Source organism: Catharus ustulatus, chromosome 6, assembly GCF_009819885.2.
Source record: "Catharus ustulatus isolate bCatUst1 chromosome 6, bCatUst1.pri.v2, whole genome shotgun sequence".
Lineage (NCBI taxonomy): Eukaryota > Metazoa > Chordata > Aves > Passeriformes > Turdidae > Catharus > Catharus ustulatus.
The window spans coordinates 40,257,876-40,277,477 of record NC_046226.1 but is presented as its reverse complement, the minus strand read 5'-3'; the positions used below and the strand labels follow the sequence as shown (position 1 = coordinate 40,277,477).

The 19,602-nt window shown below is 37.5% G+C and overlaps 1 protein-coding gene across 1 annotated transcript in view; it reads left to right on the top strand.

Moving 5' to 3' along the window:
- Nucleotides 1-14,468, top strand: part of MYBPC3 (myosin binding protein C3) — a 58,435-nt gene extending 43,967 nt beyond the window's left edge. The window contains exons 28-33 of the mRNA XM_033063925.1: nt 654-742; nt 5,452-5,647; nt 10,064-10,203; nt 10,949-11,108; nt 11,662-11,798; nt 13,832-14,468. Of these exons, the coding sequence (XP_032919816.1) occupies nt 654-742; nt 5,452-5,647; nt 10,064-10,203; nt 10,949-11,108; nt 11,662-11,798; nt 13,832-14,071 (962 nt within the window). The 3' untranslated portion in view covers nt 14,072-14,468. The remainder of the gene's footprint in view (nt 1-653; nt 743-5,451; nt 5,648-10,063; nt 10,204-10,948; nt 11,109-11,661; nt 11,799-13,831) is intronic.
- Nucleotides 14,469-19,602: the final 5,134 nt, after the last annotated feature.

Sequence of the window (19,602 nt, the reverse complement as noted above, 5' to 3'; positions counted from 1 at the left end):
ATAAAAGGAGAGCCTAGAAAGCTTTCAAGTGAGGTAGAGGAAGGCACAGAGTAGATGAAAAAAACATGAAGTAAGGTCCTTTTTTGTTAGTGAAAAGTAAGATGCTACAAAGAGATTTCACTACATCTCCAAAAGAACTGTAACTGAATGACTGTAGCAAGATAAAGGAATCTGTTGCTGTTCTTTCTGAGTATGTCCATAAATACCTCCAAGTGGCAATTTACAGGAGCTGTAGTATTAATATACCAATAGATAATCATCATCTATAATCCCTCTTTTACTCCAATACATCCCTTGTCCATCCTTTCTACTGAACTGAACTCTTTCTCCAAAGAAACAAAATCCATATAGAAGATTCACATCCGAGAGTAGTCACCCAAATTTGCCATTTCAGATTCAACACATTTTCACAAATGCCGCTGTCACTGAAAACCTGCTCAGATGTAAATATATAACTGAGACTTAATATTAACTTTTGATCCAGTAGACAAATACATTTGAAACTACTGAGAGACTGAGCTACTCCCTAAAAGTATAAACAGTATTTCCACAATTTTCTTATGCTTACAATTGTCCATTGCCTTATTTTTGCTGTAAGTAATGTTGCATATTATCAGAAGTTTTGTATTTAGTGTACTAATGCTTAACTGCAGAGCGTCCCAAATTCTGGCTGCCACGCCACCTCAGACAGACTCTGGTGAAGAAAGTGGGTGAGACAGTCAATATTGTGATCCCTTTCCAGGTATGTATCGGCTTTTATTTTGTCATGGTTATTTACGACTGCTTACCTAAAGTAATTTCTCTAATGCAAGTTCCCATTGCTTCACTGCTTAAGCAAAATTACCTAAGTATGGCTGATGATTCATTAAAACCTCTCATACATTTGAGAAGGGGAGAGAATCACTTTTTTCAGTCACATTGTTTTTTAAAGTTTCTTCCTTAATCCCACCCTTTGGGGAAGAAGAAAAAAGTGGTGTAAGTAAATGCAAGCCCATTCTTGCTTACTGAGTAAAGGAGGCACCACAGAGAGAAGTAGACAAAAATGTAAGAACCCAACTGATTATTCTTCTGGAACCAAGGTATAGGATGTCACTGGGCAACTTCTTTGGCAAAAGTGTGTATGTTAATTTCTGACTGCAAAAATCAGAGTTTGCACATAAAGAGAAGACCCCAGTTGGCCCTGGGCTGCAGAACCGGCGTGTGTGTGCTTGTATGTAACTACACTTCAGTAAGGCATGCATAAAATTGCAAAAATATACACAAAGACTAACCTTACTAATTACCTCATCCTGGTATTTTCCAGACAACTATCTGACCATTTCTAAAACCCCACATGGTTTTTGTCAGATACAAGACTATAGTATCAATACAGTGCAATAATTAGTGTGTATATGGAAACGGTTTTCTAAGAGAGAAACAGCAAAAGAAATTGTGAATTACAGACTCTGGCTCTGACAGAGATATCCTCAGTAATAACAGATATATCACTTAGCCAAGTCCTCAGTTAAAATTTCAACATGCTGAAAGTTCTCTACAGTCCAGGATTGACATCTACAGAAATGGAATCCTGTTATTAGTGAAGAGCTTTGAAATTCTCCTATAAAAGATGCTGGAGATATGCAAAATATTTTTTCCACAAGGGAGACATATATGCACACATCACCTGTATTCTTTTGTTTGAGCAGCACCAGCAAGAAAATAAAAATTATTAGAGCAAAATCTTAAAGGTATAAGTCTTTTTGTCCTGTAACTCAGTGGTTACTGAGTTACATGAAAAGTAAAATTTTAACAAGGATTTTTTCACAAAGATATCTGATTAGTACACAATTGCAAGCCCTTGAATAGAGTAACTTTCTTGAATTTAATGTTTGAATTATTTCAGCATCATCACAATGATATTTTTTTCTTTCACATTTCTTACCTCCAAAATTGCTAAAGTGACTATTTCACTGGTGTCTAGCCACACACAAAATTCAAGATTTGTATACATCTGCTATTTCTGAGTTATGTAATCATTAAATTTAAAAAAACCCCACTAAAATAAATAGATACTTTTCCTGCTTTGATGTCCAATTTGAAGGAAAATTGCACAAAATTGACAAACTCTCCCATAAGCAGGGGAATAAAGCTCAGAAGTTTATAGGTTTGTGTCTTATGTCCCCTTGTGCTGGTTTTGACTGGGCAGAGTTAATTTTCTTCATGGAAGCTACTAGGGGGTCATGTTTTGAACTAGTGCTGGAAAGAGCATTGATAATTTTGGGGTGGTTTAGCTGTTGCTGAGAGCAGTGCAGGAACAGAGTCAAGGACTTTTCTGCTTCCCACAAGACTCTGTCAGGAAAAGGGAGGTGCTAAACCATGACAGCCCCATATCAGCACCTTCCATCCAGCACATCCAGCCACCTCCTCTGCCGAGAGCAGCCTCACTGCAATATTCCCAGAGATTGCCAGTTCTTTGCCCTGCTCCCCTGACACATCCTCAGTTCCCTGGCCAGGGTAAGTGCATGTAGCAACACATCCAGAGCTTCACTTAATCCTGTCTCATCATTCAGCTGCTGCCCATCAAAATAATCAAAAGACTGAGCTTTCCCTGACTTTTCCTTGGTGGAGACACTAACTGAGGTTTTGGCATTTCACCCTGTCATCAATTTTTCACAGAACTGTACTAAGTTCACCTTAGAGATTTCGAGTACTCTGTCAAATTTGGCCAAATTAAACCAACTGATTGAAAAGCTATTTGAGTAGCTGACTGACAAATCACATGCTGGCATAAAATCTTGTCTCCTAAAGTGTAAGGCTAACAAAAAATGCTAAAATCTATCCATCAATACCAGATTTTACTCTGAGAACAAAGCCAGGAGACTTTAATTCAAGGAGTACTTTTTTGAGTGTAAGAGTTGGTGCTACAGTTGTTTAGACTATGTAGGACTGATGACCTTTCCAAAAAAATCAAATCAAAAAGAACTTTTCCCTTTACATTTTGAAAAATTTTAAGTCACTGGTAATTTCTATTGCAGAAAAAGATTAAGTAGATAGAATATCTAGTATCTAATGAAAGTCGAAGTCAGTGTCTTCTACAATTTACAGTCCCTGATTCTGTGAAACATACTGTCAAGGTATCCTGGGTTTAATGCTACTGGTAGATCTATTTAAATCTTTAGATCAAAATGTCCCAAAAAGAAAGTAAAACATTGTTACTAATCTTTTTTTTTCTGTTGAGTGCATTAAAGAGATTGAATGTTCTGGTGAAAGAAAGAGAATCAACACATTCTTGCTTCAATATTAATGATGTGGCACATGATTAGAGGGGTATTATGTGCTATCTGTGGATAAAATTCACAGTAGTACTGAGCAGTCTTTTTGTCCATCGTATATGTGTGAATATAAATATCTAAGAGCATTTAAATTCATTCTTTGCTGGCTGTGAACTCCCTGAAGCTTCTCTGGTGCTATTTAGCCACTCTGTCACTCACTGTTCTCTCTCAGATTATCTATTACACATTGCAGAAATCCAATCCTCTGACATATGTATTAGGAACATGCTTCCTATCTGTTTATGCTTTTCACAGTCTATAAATATAAGAGTATATGAAAACCAACACTTTGAACACTTGCAATCTTTCACTGGCACTCACAGCACCTCAAAAAAGGAGGAGCTGTGAGCAAACATATCTGATCAACCACACTAGAACACCAGCAGCAGCAATCTTGTAATCAGGCTGAAAACCTGCCAAGTATTTGTCTTGACAAAGTAGAATTTTAAATAAATGCCCATAGAACTATACTATCTATGCAGATAATTTTTATTTTGAAAGCATTCCCTATCCAAATTTTTCAAGGAGGATCTTCATGTCACTTTAAAATACATGTATATGTGGGAAATAAAATAGAGTCACTTCTTGGCACGCTCACCAATAATAAGACACAGATATGGAAAATAAAACACAAAACAACCCAAGCTCTTTCATTAGTTTCAGAATTTCTACCATACATTCCAGCTGAAGAGAGGAAGCCATTTCTTGCTCTAATAGGTTTTCGTGAGGGTTCTATGAAATGAGACCAGGGTATAGGTACATTAGATCAGGACAAAACTATCTTGTACCTATTATTTCAGAGCTGCAGACCTGAGGTGCTCTTAACTATGCTCCTTGGCAAAAAGCTGTAAGAAAATAATTTACCAGAGAGAGAAAACTGAAGATGCAAAACCATTGCTCATTCAAGGTGTATATCAGCCCTGATGTAAAATAAACTACAATACATCTGAGGAGTTAGAGAAAAGAGCATCAATGAGCAAATAGCAATTTCTAGGTGCTTTAGACATCCTTTAAGTATAATTCTGGACAGCTCTTGGCCTGACTCTTATAAAAGATTTTTTTTTTTCCTAATACCACTTTAAAAAAAGATGGTACACAGACCTTCTGAGCAAATACCAGACAAACCCAAAATAAAGGTGTAGCAATGCACAATGATGCATTATTATTCTGTGTACCTTTAGGCAACAAACCAAGAGTCTGAGCATCTTAATCTCCCTCGGTAGGCTAAGGGAAGAGATATAGTCTTTCAGAGTGTGTTCCAGACACCCAGTGGATTGAGGAAGCTTCCAGAGCTGCTTTCTCTGCTGTTTACTGGAGGCAGCGTTCCAGTTTCAGTGCCTTAGGCTCCAGTTCCAGGGCAGCCTGAGCAGCGCTGGGTGCTGGCTTTGCAAACCCCCACTGAGTTATTTTCTGTAGGATTAACTACTAATACACTTAATAAATATGTTACTGGCATTTTCTGTTTCCTTGGGATTCCTTATTTGGAGTTGTACTGTGGAAGTAGCACTCCAATAACTTTTGAAGAACTAAATAGTGCTTACCATTTTTCCTGGAAATGGCTGGATGAGAGTGAGCACACCACTGATTCCACAACGCAATCTTCCATGGGTGTAGCAACACTGATTGCTTAAGTCGACAGGCATCAAAACACTCTTGCAGTGCAGAAAGAATTATACAGTAAATTTCACATCCTGAGACTTCAAGATAACAATGATTTTCCAAAAGATCTTGTAAAGGTCTGGGGACAGAGCATTAAACGTTTCAAGAAAGGGAGAACAAGAAGAGCAGAGCTAATAAAGCCCTCAGGTGTATAAGGGTTCTGCTGATAACAATCAGAACAAATCAGATCACCTGGTGGCTCAACTGATGCCTGGGAAAGAGTACCAGACCAGCACAAGTATAGTATTTCTGGATTTGTTCTCACTGTAATTGCAGTCTCTAACTAAATGGCATCTTCAGAGCATGGTTGCCACACAGATGGTAGCAAATATTTGTCTGGAAGAAAACAGAAAGTGTAAAGTATTTATAGAGTTTACTATCTCAACTCCATGTATTATATTAAGCTTTCTAGATTTATAGATCCCTGAGAGAAAAATGGGAATACTAAAGCCTTAAAATTATTTTTTCCCTCCCTCTTTAGGGCAAACCAAGACCCAAAATCACTTGGCTGAAAGACGGTCAAACCCTAGACTCCAAAGATGTGGGAATTCGGAACAGCAGCACGGACACAATCCTTTTCATCAGAAAGGCAGAGCTTCATCACTCAGGAGCATATGAAGTCACTCTTCAGATAGAAAACATGTCTGATAAAGTTGCAATAACAATACAAATCATAGGTAAGACCCTGACAACATTAGAATTAAGCAGATCATGCAAAACAAAACAGTGGCCAGACTGAGGCAACCCAAAGATCCAACTGCCTCAGAATCCCTTCTCTTTCAATGGTTGGTTGCAGATGGTAGGACAAAGCGCAGAGCAGGGCTAGCATGTGACCTTATTTTCCTACTACATTTTCTCACCTTGAAATTATCTGTGTCCTAGAGACCTTCAGAGAGTGAGGAATATTCTTTGTGTTCCATAGTTCTTTCTTTTTTTCTAATTTTATCCAGTCTGTATTTTAATCCAGGTCTAGTTTGAGAATCCAAACATCCTTTTATAAGGAATTTCCTTTTAATCACATGTACCTATTTGTGTTGATTTGAGTCTGTCTCCTGACAATCTCATTTGACGTCCATACAGTTTTCTATCAGAAAAAAACACGAATAATCATTCAGCTTTTCCATGTCACTTGTGACTTTCAGTCACACTCACCTCAGTTAATTTTCTCAAGTTTTTACTCTCTTAATTTTGATTATTTTTAAACACATGCCGTTCCATATTTTTGGTTACCCTTATCAATCAATCTCCCTTCTATTACTTTGAGAGAGAATTTGAGAGTTCTGGTGTTCTTAGGCATAGCCATATTGTACTCAAGGAAGGAAATATGAATCTTGGAATGGATGTACTCCTACATGGGGGGTTTTTTTCATTAGATAAGGATAGGGAAGATTAAATCCTTGCCTTAATACACCTGTACAGTTCCAAAAATTAGAAGGAACAACCCTGTGAATTTGGAAAACTCACATTTAATGCTTTACTCTGTTAAGACTGTCTAGTTAGTCTGAGGCTTATTCACTATTATACAATTTCCAGTCTATTTTCTAATGTCATTTAAAATGAATGCATTGCCAAAGTTTCCATGACTTCTCTTGGGATTATGTGAGAGATATTCTGAGATCTTGCCTATTCAGATTTCATTAATGTTCAGCCAGAGCTTTTCTATTTCTCATTACCGGTCTTTATAACATTCTTAATAACTGTTTTTATTTCTCTTTCCCCACACTCTCACACTGTTATCCCAAATTTCTTCCAGTGTATCAATACATTTTTAGAACATGTGTTTTGGCTCAACTCCTAATGTTTTGGAATTAAAAATGCTGACTTTGCTCTGCTTAAAGTTTTATTAATTATGTTGGCAGAATGTGTATGCAATGGTGCCAACAGCAAACAAGAGCAGTTTGAAAAATTGGAGCAAATATGTCTTAATACCAGCAGCTGCTTCTGCTCAAGAGGATGGCTGCAGTTCTGCAAGAGAAAAATAAGTAAATGGCAGCTAAAACAAAATAATCCCAGGAGTGCCCAGAGAAGGTGTGGATGTCCCATCCCTGGCGGTTCAAAGCCAGGCTGGATGGGGCTCTGAGCAACCTGGTCTGCTGGAAGGTGTCCCTGCCCATTCCCTGCCCATGGCAGGGGGCTGGAACTGAAAGATCTTAGAGGTCCCTTCCAACCCAAGCTATTCTCTGGCTCAAGTAAAGGGGAATGGTGCACACTACACTCCAAATTATCTTTCTACAACTGGTTAGTGACTCTGGATTCTGGCCATAGCACCAGTATCTTCTGCCTATTTCTACAGTTTTGATACTGTAGAAAGTCAGAAAACCACCGCCATCTACCATTGTCAGAGAGTTATATCATACAGAAAATCAGTGACTGCAAAAAAGAAGTCATCACACAGGTAAGAGTTGGAGGGCAGTCATTAACTTTGTACTTCCTGGGCAGTTTGGTCAAACAATGAGGAGTTTTTATATTTCATTTAATTCATGACCAAGAAGAGAAAGCACTTGTAACATATGCAGATACTTCTGCAATCAGGGCATCTACTCTGATTATTGATTCTGTTACTCTGTCATCAGGACTACCTGTCCTCAATTCTGTCAACTACGCTTTTATTCCCCCAGATTTTATATTCTCTTGGCAGGACAGAAATATGGATGATTCTGGCATTCTTTCTACACTCCTGGTGGGGATTTAGGTGCTGTAGAACAGCAGGCTGAAAACTCAGCCTGGTTTTCAGAACACAAGTCAGTCAGTGATCCTTTGGGGTGTATTTTCATCAGCTAATTTCCTTTGGCAAAAGTCCCCTTGATGAAGAACCAATGTTTGTGGCCTCAGCCCCTTATCTTTTTTCGGAGTAAGGCAAGAGTACAGGTGGCCAAAAGCTCTGCTGCTCTGATGACTCTGCTGACTCTGATGAGTCACATCAGCTCCAAACAAAAGGAAACAGCTCTGTTACTGCCATCACTTTCCCTTGTTGCCAAAACAGTTGCTGCCATTTACTCTATAGATCAAAAAAATATGCACTTTTTCTATGGGAATACAGTGTTTATGAAAGACTTTTAGAAAGTTCTTAGATAATGGAAATATCTCCAACCTCTGGAGAATACAGTTCCCTCAACTTCTTTCACCCTTTACATGAATCGATAAATTATCTTTCATCATGACTTCTACTGACCAAAGCAAACCTCAGTTCTTTATTTTTTTAAATGCAATTATCTATTTTTCTCATTATGCATTATTTGAAAATATAAATTATAATTTACCTTTGAAAGATAATTCACGCTTTATCTCTTCCCATTGTATAAATTTTATTAGTTTGCAAACCTCCTTAGGTGAGGTTGTGCTGAGAGTAACACAGAATACTTCCTCAGAATATACATCCCCACTCTGACACAGTGGGTCAAAAGCATCACTAAGTTCAGCTTTTCCCATCCTCTCTTCACAAGCTAGAGATGTACTGGTTATTAGTGGGAAAGAAATATTCTACCATTCTAAAAAGCAATTTTGAATAGATGTTCTTGCAGATTCCATTATCCCACTGAACCACAAAGATCAGGAATATAAAAACCCATGGGGCAGATTTATTCATCTCTGCCTTTTTTAAGGTTGTTCTTCACAGATATCCAGACTGTTATGTAGTATGAAGAATTCTTCTCTGAAATCAAAATAGATCAATTGATTTCTGTGTAATGAAGATATACATCTAAGAAAACAACTAGGGTTTTTTTTCTTTTAAGTTGTGATTCCAGCTAACAACAAATGCATTTCCACATCCCCATAAGCAATGTTGTTCATTTGACAACATATTGCCATTCCCTACTCTAGAAACAGAGAATAAAATGTAAGAAGGTTTTACCTGGTTGGTGGCTGTTGAGAAAAACAGAAGATAGCAAGTTTAATTTCATTTTTCTCTGAAATGTTAGATAGGCAGAAAGAGGATGATAAATGGAACGAGAGCCATGCATTCCATATCCCTTATCAGACATCATGCAGTGTTCTAGTTGGCACCACTTTGAAGGAGGACAGTAGGGGTCAAACCTAATTATAAAGCAGTTTTCAATTCCAAAGTTTGTCAGTGAAAAGAGAATTAGCACATTATGCTTTGATGTAGAAAGTCACACTTCCCCTAATAACAAAGACTGATTTATTGCTGGATATTGCATATCCTTCTTTATGGAATTAAATTACAAGCCACCTATAATTACATTCATCTGTCCTTTGCTCATCTCATAAATACATCCATCAGATTCTTACCATTTTCTTAATTTTTCCAGCTTAGTTACAAAATGGGGAGACAGTTTCCCTTCAGCTGTCTAGAATGATCTTGAACTATTTTTCACTCAATAACAAGATCAACTACCCAGCTGTCCCCATGTTAGAAACAATCTAACATCAAAAAGGTGAACTGATGTCCTCAAATTATAAAAGACAGAAATATTATTTAATAAATCTAATCTAAATCTTACAGCATTATATGGAACAATGTAGTATAAATACAAATGATCCTCAAAAAGAAAAAAAGAAAATTATTATAATTTCATACTGTGTTTTTTTCCCTATGTTTCCATGTACCTTAAAAAGGACACAGATTTCTCTGTCTCTTTTTCTTGTTATTACAGAGAAATCACCTAGTGGGCAAGCTAACAAGCACTGAGCCAAGAGGGAAAAGGTGTATTCCCAAATGGCTGGCCTTCCTCATTGCCCTGGCTGTCATAGCAATGTAGATAAATGGCCAAGAAATTGCACTGAGGTAACAAAGCAAGTAATAAAACAGCAGTTAAAGAGTTAATCACATCCATCCAAACACCACAAACTTCTTACCACATTTTAAAGAAGAGTTTGTCTGGTTCCCATGTTACTAATTCTTATGTGTTATTTCTCAGTAGAATTCAGGCCTCTCAGAAGAGTATTAAGAGAGTATTTGAAAATTTCCCACCTTTCTTGTTTACAGTTTTAACTTCACATAAATGAAGTGTGTTGTTATGGAATGTTACCAATTGCTATCAGGTTCTAATTTTTTTCCCTGCATGGGAAAATGACAAAGCTCTTGGAACTTGAACTAAAAGCTAAGGTGTTTTCTTATGTCTCCTCTGCAGACAAGCCTGGTCCTCCTCAGAATATAAAGCTTGTAGATGTTTGGGGATTTAATGCAGCCCTGGAATGGACACCTCCCCAAGACGATGGCAATGCTCAGATCTTGGGTTACACGGTTCAGAAAGCTGACAAAAAAACAATGGTAAGAACCTGAGCTGTGTCCGTGGCTTTGTTAAACCAGTGCCTGCTCTGGAAACACAGAGACTTGAAATGACTGAATTCATGACACTCATTTGTGTGTTCAAGGTGTCTTATGGCACCTCAGAGGCAAGTACACATTGAAAAATAGAATCTAAAAACCCTCAAAAGGTGAAAGACTAGATTAAATGCTCATTAGAAAATGGAAGAGAGACCAAGCCTGTGCAGTCCCTGGTGGTGACTGCATAGACAGCTCTCCTTAGAAGGTGGGAATATATTTTTTTTTGAGGAATTATATTTTTCATAAATGCAAATTGAAGGGGAGTGAGGAAGAGTTAGACTTGAAGTGAGATGCTAGGCATGTCAGGGTATATACTGAGAGAGGAATGTATGCCAGTCAAACTGGAAAATATCTTCCTCATGGACAACCCCATTAAGTATCACATTCTGAGTGCACATCTTGTACCAGATTCCCCAGATATGAGGATGGCTAAAATATGGTAGAGAGTTGTGGGATTTTTGTCTCAAAATGGAAGTATTCATACGTCTATCACACTGCCAGAATATAAAAGTAAGAAAATAGATCAGCTGATCTTCACAGGAAGCAACATAATATTCATTTCACAAGTTAGTGTTAAATACCTGTCTGCCTGTCTTTTCCTTGTAGCCAAAAAATTCTCTCCATGCCAAAAGTAGCACCATGTCTGACCTGTCATAACATCTTTCTAAACAGTACATTCTTGTTACAGGAATGGTACACTGTGTTTGATCACTATCGTCGCACAAACTGCATAGTGTCAGACCTGATCATGGGAAATGAGTATTTTTTTCGAGTCTTCAGTGAAAATTTGTGTGGATTGAGTGAAACTGCTGCAACCACCAAAAATCCTGCCTATATCCAAAAAACAGGTAACATATTCTTCAAAGCAAAGATCACAAAAGCCACTAAGTACCAGAAGTAATACACTGGCAAATGGAAAATGCAGTTTTACTTGCTGCACCTGTAAAGATATTTCATTATTCAGTAACTGGCACTTATAAAGAATGTTAGCATCAAAGCCCTTATCTAGGCAGATCTCCTGGACTAATACAAATATCAGTTTAAAAACATTTAATCATGCATTCCTAAATTATATTAAGTAAATAATAAACCGGGGCATTATATTTCTATTTTGGGGTCAAAAGTTGAAGATGTCTGTGGTGAAGATTTTCCCTGCACACATATGGCTATCATATTTTCAACAGAAGCTGAAAACCCATGAGTGCCAGGACCTTTTACCGTAACTAACACATCAAACATGAGATGCAGTTTAGAATGAAATGTATTTAAAGACCTTTTATATCACAAATGCCAAAAGGTTTGAAGCCTCTTCAAATCAAACAGATAAATGACAGATAGCTTGTACACAACTCAGCAGAACCGACAGCGTGGTTCTCACTATTTTGTCTCTTTGAATCACAGGCACCACTTACAAACCCCCGTGTTACAAAGAGCACGACTTCTCCGAAGCTCCTAAATTCACCCACCCTTTGGTGAACCGCTCTGTGATTGCGGGGTACAACACCACCCTCAGCTGTGCTGTCAGAGGCATCCCCAAGGTACCCATCACCCCTGGCACTGAGGTTGTTGCAGCAAGCCCAGAATTGTGGTCAGTTCAGGGAGGCTGAGCGTGGCTGCACAAAGGAGAAGCAGAGGGCACCCCCTGCTCATGCCCCACCTCACTTACACCCCGGGCTGCGGCAGACAGGGAGCGTTTGGGTGGGTCTGTGCAGAACCGGGGGGCAGCACAGGGAAGGACACTCACTGCTTGTGGTCACACCGCACCACTGGAAATGAACACATCTGCACAAAACCTACTCACTGGAGAAGCTAAACAGCAACAAAATTATCTGCTCACAATGTCTTCCTTGCTCTCTTCACTTAGAAGAAAACAGCAGCTAAACATCATCTACTGTTCCATTAACCAAGTGATACAGAGGAACAGCAGCTTTTTGTTACATCAATGCATCCACAGAAGGCTTTGACAGTCTGAGCTGTTTTGCAAAACTAAGAATAAGGCCTGATCTCATGTGAAGTTTTTTTTTGTGGGGATTTTGTTGGTTTTGTTTTTTAATCTTGCAAGAATATTTTCTCATTCTAAATATATTCATTAAAGTCATATCAAAGAGTACATAAAGATGTACTATTTTGTTTATCAGGAACAAGCAGTAAAAACTGTATCAGCTAGGAGCTAAATTTAGACTTCACAGAAAAGGGAAATAAGATTTTTGTCTGCAGGGAAGGAATTTACCATATTATGACATAATCTTGTCATAAATTTCAATTAGTACAATCCCTACATGTCTGGCTGCTTATTTTCAGCTTCTTTCACTACCTCATACCTGGGCAAGGACATGATTGCTACAGAGCAAAACATGTAACAATTACTGAGAACCCAAATTTTAAAAAATCATTTGCTGCAGTTTATTGAATGAAGAAGGAGCTCCAGACAAAACTCAAAAAGGAAGCATACCCATGTAAATAGCTTCAAAAGAAAAAGAATATTACAGAATAAACACCAGCAACTATAGACAAAATCCACCTTCCAGTAGTTGCCTCAGTTTATAAATGACAGTGTTACTGACAGTATTCCCTCTTGATTAGCTGACATTTTTGTGCATCTGCATCCACTTCATGCTGTTTCCATGGTTTTAAGAAGATTCTTTTAAAAACTACTCAATTTTACAGCTGTTACTGTACCGTAATGGCAGGCTTTGGAATGCAGGGATGGTAGCTCCTCCTTCACATTAGCCTGAACGATCCAAGTAGTCCTCAGCCTTCACCTAATACTCCTAAAGCAGCATTTCCAGATACATTTTTGTAATCCAACTGCCCAAATTAACCTTGATAAAATGTTTCAGTACCTGCAGCAATACCAGCAGTACTCTGCAAAAGTGATTCAGTAGATTTGAATGCACTGTGTAAAAACGGTGCAGTAATTTTGGGGTTTATGGATGAAGAAACAGAAGACATTAATTCTGAAAGAAAAACAGATAAATGTAAAGCTTGGTTATATTCTTTAAAGACTGTTTCTTCACTGTATGTACAAATGAGCTTGAAATAATATCAGATTTTTCATTTTCAAAATGTCACATAAAAATTAAAGGCACATTTTCAGGTACTGGAAACAAAAGTAAAAGCTTGAACTGGAATAGAAGCAGCTACTTCATTCCATAGCAACAGCCAACAGGAGCCTCCTTTTTAAATTCCTGAAGTTTCTAAAGATATGCTAGAGGGTTTGGAAAATCCTTTCCTGGACCAAACTTTGGCATCCTGATTTGGCCACCCAGCATCTGTGGACTTTTATGGCACTTATATTCTAATCTGTTATGTTTATTTCCCCTTCTGTAAGATACTTGTAGCATTCAAATACATTTTAATAAGCACAACTAAATAACTCCTGAACTTTTGAATTACTGCTTTCATGAATTTTTACTGAATGAGATGTTCCTTGAAAAATTATTAACACTGCTTTGTAAATAGCCATCATAATACTATTTAGCCTTTGATGGCTACACTGAGGCTGCAAGATCAGGTGTAAATCTTTCATTCTCTACCTTTTATTTTAAAAATGTTCTTTATTGTTCTTCAGCCAAAGATATTCTGGTTCAAAAACAAGATGGATCTCTCTGGGGATGCCAAGTACCGCATGTTCAGTAAGCAGGGGGTGCTGACCCTGGAGATCCGAAAACCCTCTCCCTTTGATGGTGGCATTTACACCTGTAAAGCTGTGAATGAGTGTGGTGAAGCTGAAATAGAGTGCAGACTGGATGTCAGAGGTAAGCAGCTGAATCCTATGGATAACCCTAACACTGCAATGAGAAGAGAGTAATGGGTAGTTAAAAGAAAGTAAAATCATAGTTCCCCTTTAGTTAACCCTGACTTTTTGAGTGGTATATAAAAAGTTTGATGATTACATGCACCAGCAAGATTGTTTTTCATCCTGAAGCGTTATGATAGAATTAGGTTGCTTGCTAGGTAATACAGGTCTGGTGGTGTACAATTATTGCATTCCTGACTTTCTATTTCTAGAGCAGATACTCATTAGTGGAAGGGAGGTCTATCTACAACCACTGGATTGAGGATAACTTCATTAGACTTTGTGCTTATTCCGTAACTGAAAGTTTTAAATCAAGTCATTGGCTATTAGACCTATGTAAAAGGTAGTGCATGCTACATCACAAACATTTTTAGAACATGAACAAATTATTTTGTTTGTCATAAGGACCAGGAACAAAAGTCCCATGTTTATAACACAATAAAAAAAAACAAATATTTTTTGCAAAGCTGCCAGTAAAGCATGTATTTATCAAGTCAAATGTATGTAGCATTACTTTAAGTTCTCAAACCCAGCAAAAGCTGCAAAAGTGACCTACATAACAGTAATGGATGGAAATCCATTTTCAGCACAGCAAGCCTGAAGGTATTTCTACACAGAACCGAGCTGAATATTTGACTCAGTGCTAAATCAGGAATGTGCATACAGTACACCTTGCAGTGCTGGGTGCCAATACCCTCAGGGCTCAAAGATTAATTTTATCATCATCAGAAACTTGCTTTAGGAACATTAAATCTTCTTAGAATTATCAGATAAAAGCAACTACTAGAGAGCATCCATATTTCACCCTCAGTACCAAGTCCCAATTTAAAATTAGCATCCTTTAATGTCTGATAATATCTTAAACTTTTTTCATTCTCCAGCACCTCAGTAAAACTCTGACTCTCAGTTGATCTGCAAGCCAAGGTAAGAATAAAAATAATTGAGCTGGTTAAAGGAGCAATGGCTGTTTGGTCAGATATATGAATAAACAATCATTATATATTCATGGTAGAGACTTTTTAGAATGTTTATAATGCTGGGGGGGGTATGTGCATTTATTTGATTTCTGTTTGGTTTTTTAATAGTCAGTATTTCATGGCTCCCCACATTTAATACACTGTGCCAGTGAAAAAATCTGTAGGAATAACAGAATACTTGCTTGTCATCTTAATTCACTACAAGCACTCTTCCTAAGAGATTGTCATTTATTAAAGTAGGGCTAACTAATATCAATAATTTTGCTTTAACAAAGAAACACAGTTAACATTTAAATGCATTTAGAAGTATAATGTGCACTTTAGACTTTAAAAGAATGAAGTATATAATAGCAATCAGGTAGTGTATTTGACAATAAATCCTTCTCCCCATTCTCTATCTCAGCATCAGAAGGGAACTTGAAAAGAAGAAAAGTGAAGAGATTATTGAAACACAATTTCTGCTCATTTAGGAGTCCTGCTCATCTTAGAAGTCACTTAATACACATGTACAAGAAGACAGCAGTGTCTTGTAATGTCCTGCTTACTCAATGTGTTTTTAGACAATATTTCATCTTTTCATACCTGTCATAGTTAGATTGCCCTTGTCTCCACATGAAGAAATTGAAAGATATCAAGATAAATTTTTCCCCCATTACATAAAATATGCATTAAAAATAGGAAAATTATGTAAAAATGAGAAAACCATTTTCTAATGTCTGAAATAAGAATAAATCCTCCAATTCTACAGTTCACTTCATTTTGTCTTTGCAGAACTGACATCCTTCATGAGAAACAAGTAGCTCAGAATAATGAAGCAGTAAGATATCTTTACAGTATACAATCATTATTCTCATCTCTGTACAACAGAATGTAACTTTCATTCCTACTGTTTTTACTGTCAGTGAGTGCTCGAAATATCCACTGCTGTGTTCTCAAGCAGAACTGTGTACAAAACACACCATTTGGGAAGCAATGGCTAGAGCTACAGTTCTGCTTTTTACAGAAAATAATTCCTTTGATAATTAGTCACTACTTGTCTTCTAGCTTTTAAAAAGACACTCAGCATAGAATTCCAGTTATTAGATGGTTTTTGCTACCAATCAGAGACACCACAGGAATCTACAAGGATAATTTTGCACGTCAGATGAAACAGTGAAAATTCTAGCAAGGAGGACTATTTGCACACAAATAAAAAACTTTAAAGCAGAATCTTGGAATGAACGTAATAAAGTCACTGTCATAACTCCTCCTGAAGGTTTGTGAAAGGCTGTGAGTGATATGTAATCATTTTTGCAGGTGATTTTGTCTAAGCAAATGTCACAACAGCATTTCTAGCTTCTCACCTACAAGTCTGAAGACTATTTGGGGTAGGTTTTTTCCAGATCTGTGGTAGTTGGTAGTTTCTGGATGGGAAGTAATTTTTAATGATCACAGCACAGGAGACAGCAGGAAGATTATATTAATCCAGGCAGCACTGCCTTTTGGAAGAATCTATACAAAGGAACTGAAGTAATATTCCTCCCCTGCCTCCAACATGCCACTTGGGATAGCAAATCCTGTCTGACACAGTGTGTTAGTTGTATTAAATAAGCAAATGTATCTTCGTAATAAAAGCACTGATGGTCATGAGATGTGTATTTTAATTATTTAATTATGATATCAGAACAAAAAAAGGTACCTTCTAAAACCAAAGCAAACTTATTCCAGCTTAACACTTGCCTGTCGTGCACTGCTGTTATTCAACAAATTAATAAAATTCAAAAAGGAAAATATGCAGCCAGTTTACATTGTTTTGTGCTTACATTTTCTGAGCAATGTCATTATTTTAAAAATAAGGCTCATACCACAAATAAAAGACAGAAATGATCCATATTCTAAAGAACCTGTGGCCAGAATGCTGTGGACTTAGAGGACCATCCCAGCATGTGTGGGACAATGCATATTGCAAAGCAGTGACTGAATTGCCTTCATGGGGCCTTTAAGAATACTGCACTTGAAAAACACAATTAGTTTTAATTTCTGAAACTTTCAATGACAATGAGTCACATGCAAATCCAAAGCATTACAAAAAAAAGAAGCACTAACTCCAGTCAGGTTTCTAAAAAGTCTTCATAAAAATGAGAATTCTGAGTTCCAAAAGCTAACCCCTTCTCACAGTGCAAAGAGGAAAAGGGGGAAGCTGCACCTACAAAGTCTCAATTTCCTGTAATTATTTCTGGAAAGGTCTTCAGAAAATGGTAGGTGTTTAGTGATCTTTTGCCAGCATGTATTATTGTCATGCATCTGTTTAGTGGCTGACAGAGATCCTAAAAGTAGAGTCACTAATTGCCCATTAATTCCATGCTGTTAATGAATAAATTATTAAGTAAATAACCTTCATCCCAAACTGATTAAAACCATATATACTGAGAAACTTCTCCCAAACCTACCTGGTTAAGAACAACAAAGTATCTCCCAATTTTCCTCTCATCACACCTGAGAGACTACTTGATAAAAGACAGTTTCCACTCTCATTTCCTGGGTGAGATCTCCTCTGATATAAAATTGGATGGCCTTAATCTCTAAACATCACAGGAAATATTCCTACCTTTTAGTTGTTTAGTACTGTTAAAAGGGTGCAAGGTAAGTTCAATAGTAAAAGAAAAAATTAACATAGATCACAAAGTTAAAAATTCCTACCTAGCAGCATTCTCTTACAGCACACTAAGTGCCTTTCATAGCTGACAGTAGTTGCTTTCAAAAACAGCAGTCCCACTGAAGTCCTTCCAGTCATTTTCCCCACTAAGACGAAAACATCTGTTACTGCTCTAGTAAAAAGACCTTTCCATGTGAAAAGTATATGTAACTTAGACAAACATAACCCCTTCAGGCTGATTATTTCTATCCAGTTGGATGTGAACCTGAATGTAAGTTTTGGTGCTTCCACAATTTCCATTTAAATCCTATCAATTCAGGCTGCTGGCTGCCTGTTCAGTGTACGTGCCCTTACTTCAGACTATGAACTATAAACCTGATGGAGACACTTGGATGCTTTAAATTAACACATGTAAGACTCATTTGAAGTACAGGGGTGTTGCAGAGCATTACTAAAGCCCAGTGCTTCACTTCAGGTAAGAAACATCAACTCTAAAATATTATGACAAGAAAAAGCACTTCCAGTACTCCTACTAGCCCAGCTCTCTCCATTACCTGCCAAACAAACCCTGTGACACTTTAGCGTAGAACAGCAAAGTTTCACACCACAGTATCAATTATTTTGTTTCATTTTGAAAATTCATGTTTTCAGCACTGCTGTGTAAATGCTCTAAGTAAACAATATTTACTTGCTCCTGGCAATGGGAAGCTTAATGTAATAGTCTCTATAAAAGCCACCAGCTGGAATTAAACTGTCAAATGCAAACAAACCTTATCTGAGCACCTTATTTCCTGGAGATTGCCTCAGACCTCAAATCCTCACTATTATTCTGTGAGCAAATAATAATAGCAAAATGAGTTAATGGTTGACCATTACTTCTTAAAATAACAAAGAAAAGGGCCAAAGAGCTCCCATGCTGCAGCACCAGCTCCCCGCTTCAGCGCCAGGAGCTCCCCCACCCACTCGTCAGCTCTTGCTCTGAGAGATTATTGCTCAGGGCTGCAAGGCCTGAAGAAAATCTCTTCAAATTGTGCTGTGAGCATAGTGGATTAAGGTAAAGCTGCTGGGTTTCCTCCTTTTCCTCTTCAGCAGGCTTACACAGAAGCTGTCAAAGGCTGTGTGGGAGTTAATGAATGGTCCCCCATGGAGATAATGATTTTTTTCCTATTAACAAATAAGAAGTGGATCAGTTGAAGCTAAAGAAGGAAATTACAGTTATGTCCACACACAATTCATGACAGTGAGTGTTTGGCAGAGCTTCTCAGGTTGCAGCCTGTTCTGTATTCTGCTATCATAGGTCCATGACTATTATTTAAAACAAGCAGGCTTATCTGTGGTAACAGCTGCAGAATAAAAGTGACTGTTGCTTTTTGTATCTCACAGTGCACTAGCAGCTAGGCAGACAGAAATATTCTAAAATGAAGGAGTCCTAAATTTCCATACATTCACATATTTGCTAATAAACCATTGCTTGGATGATCATTCTACTGTTAGGCAGAAATCAGTGTAAAACAGAGATAACTAGTTGCACTCAGTGTCATGTTTGGAAAAATCTCACTTTCCTTAGTTGCTTCTAAATTCTGAACCTTGTCTTTGATGGATAGTTTCAGTTTAGATGACCGCTTCAGCCAATGCATGACCTGATTTTAGCACAAGCTGATGATACAGATGATGACCTAGGTCATCTAGATGACCTTCAGAGGTCCCTTTCAACCCAAACTGTTCTATTATTCTGTTATTCTTAAGCAGCTTTGCTGTCCAAGTTACAACATTTATATGATATAGTGAGGTAAAAAGCAAATTAAATTGATTGAGTTCAAATTGTCCCAGGAGAATGTTTATGAAAAGTGCCTCACCTGTTTTGAGATTATCTTCCTTTTCCTCTCTGTAAGAAGGAACAGTTATCTTTACCAACTTTTTCAGATTTTCTA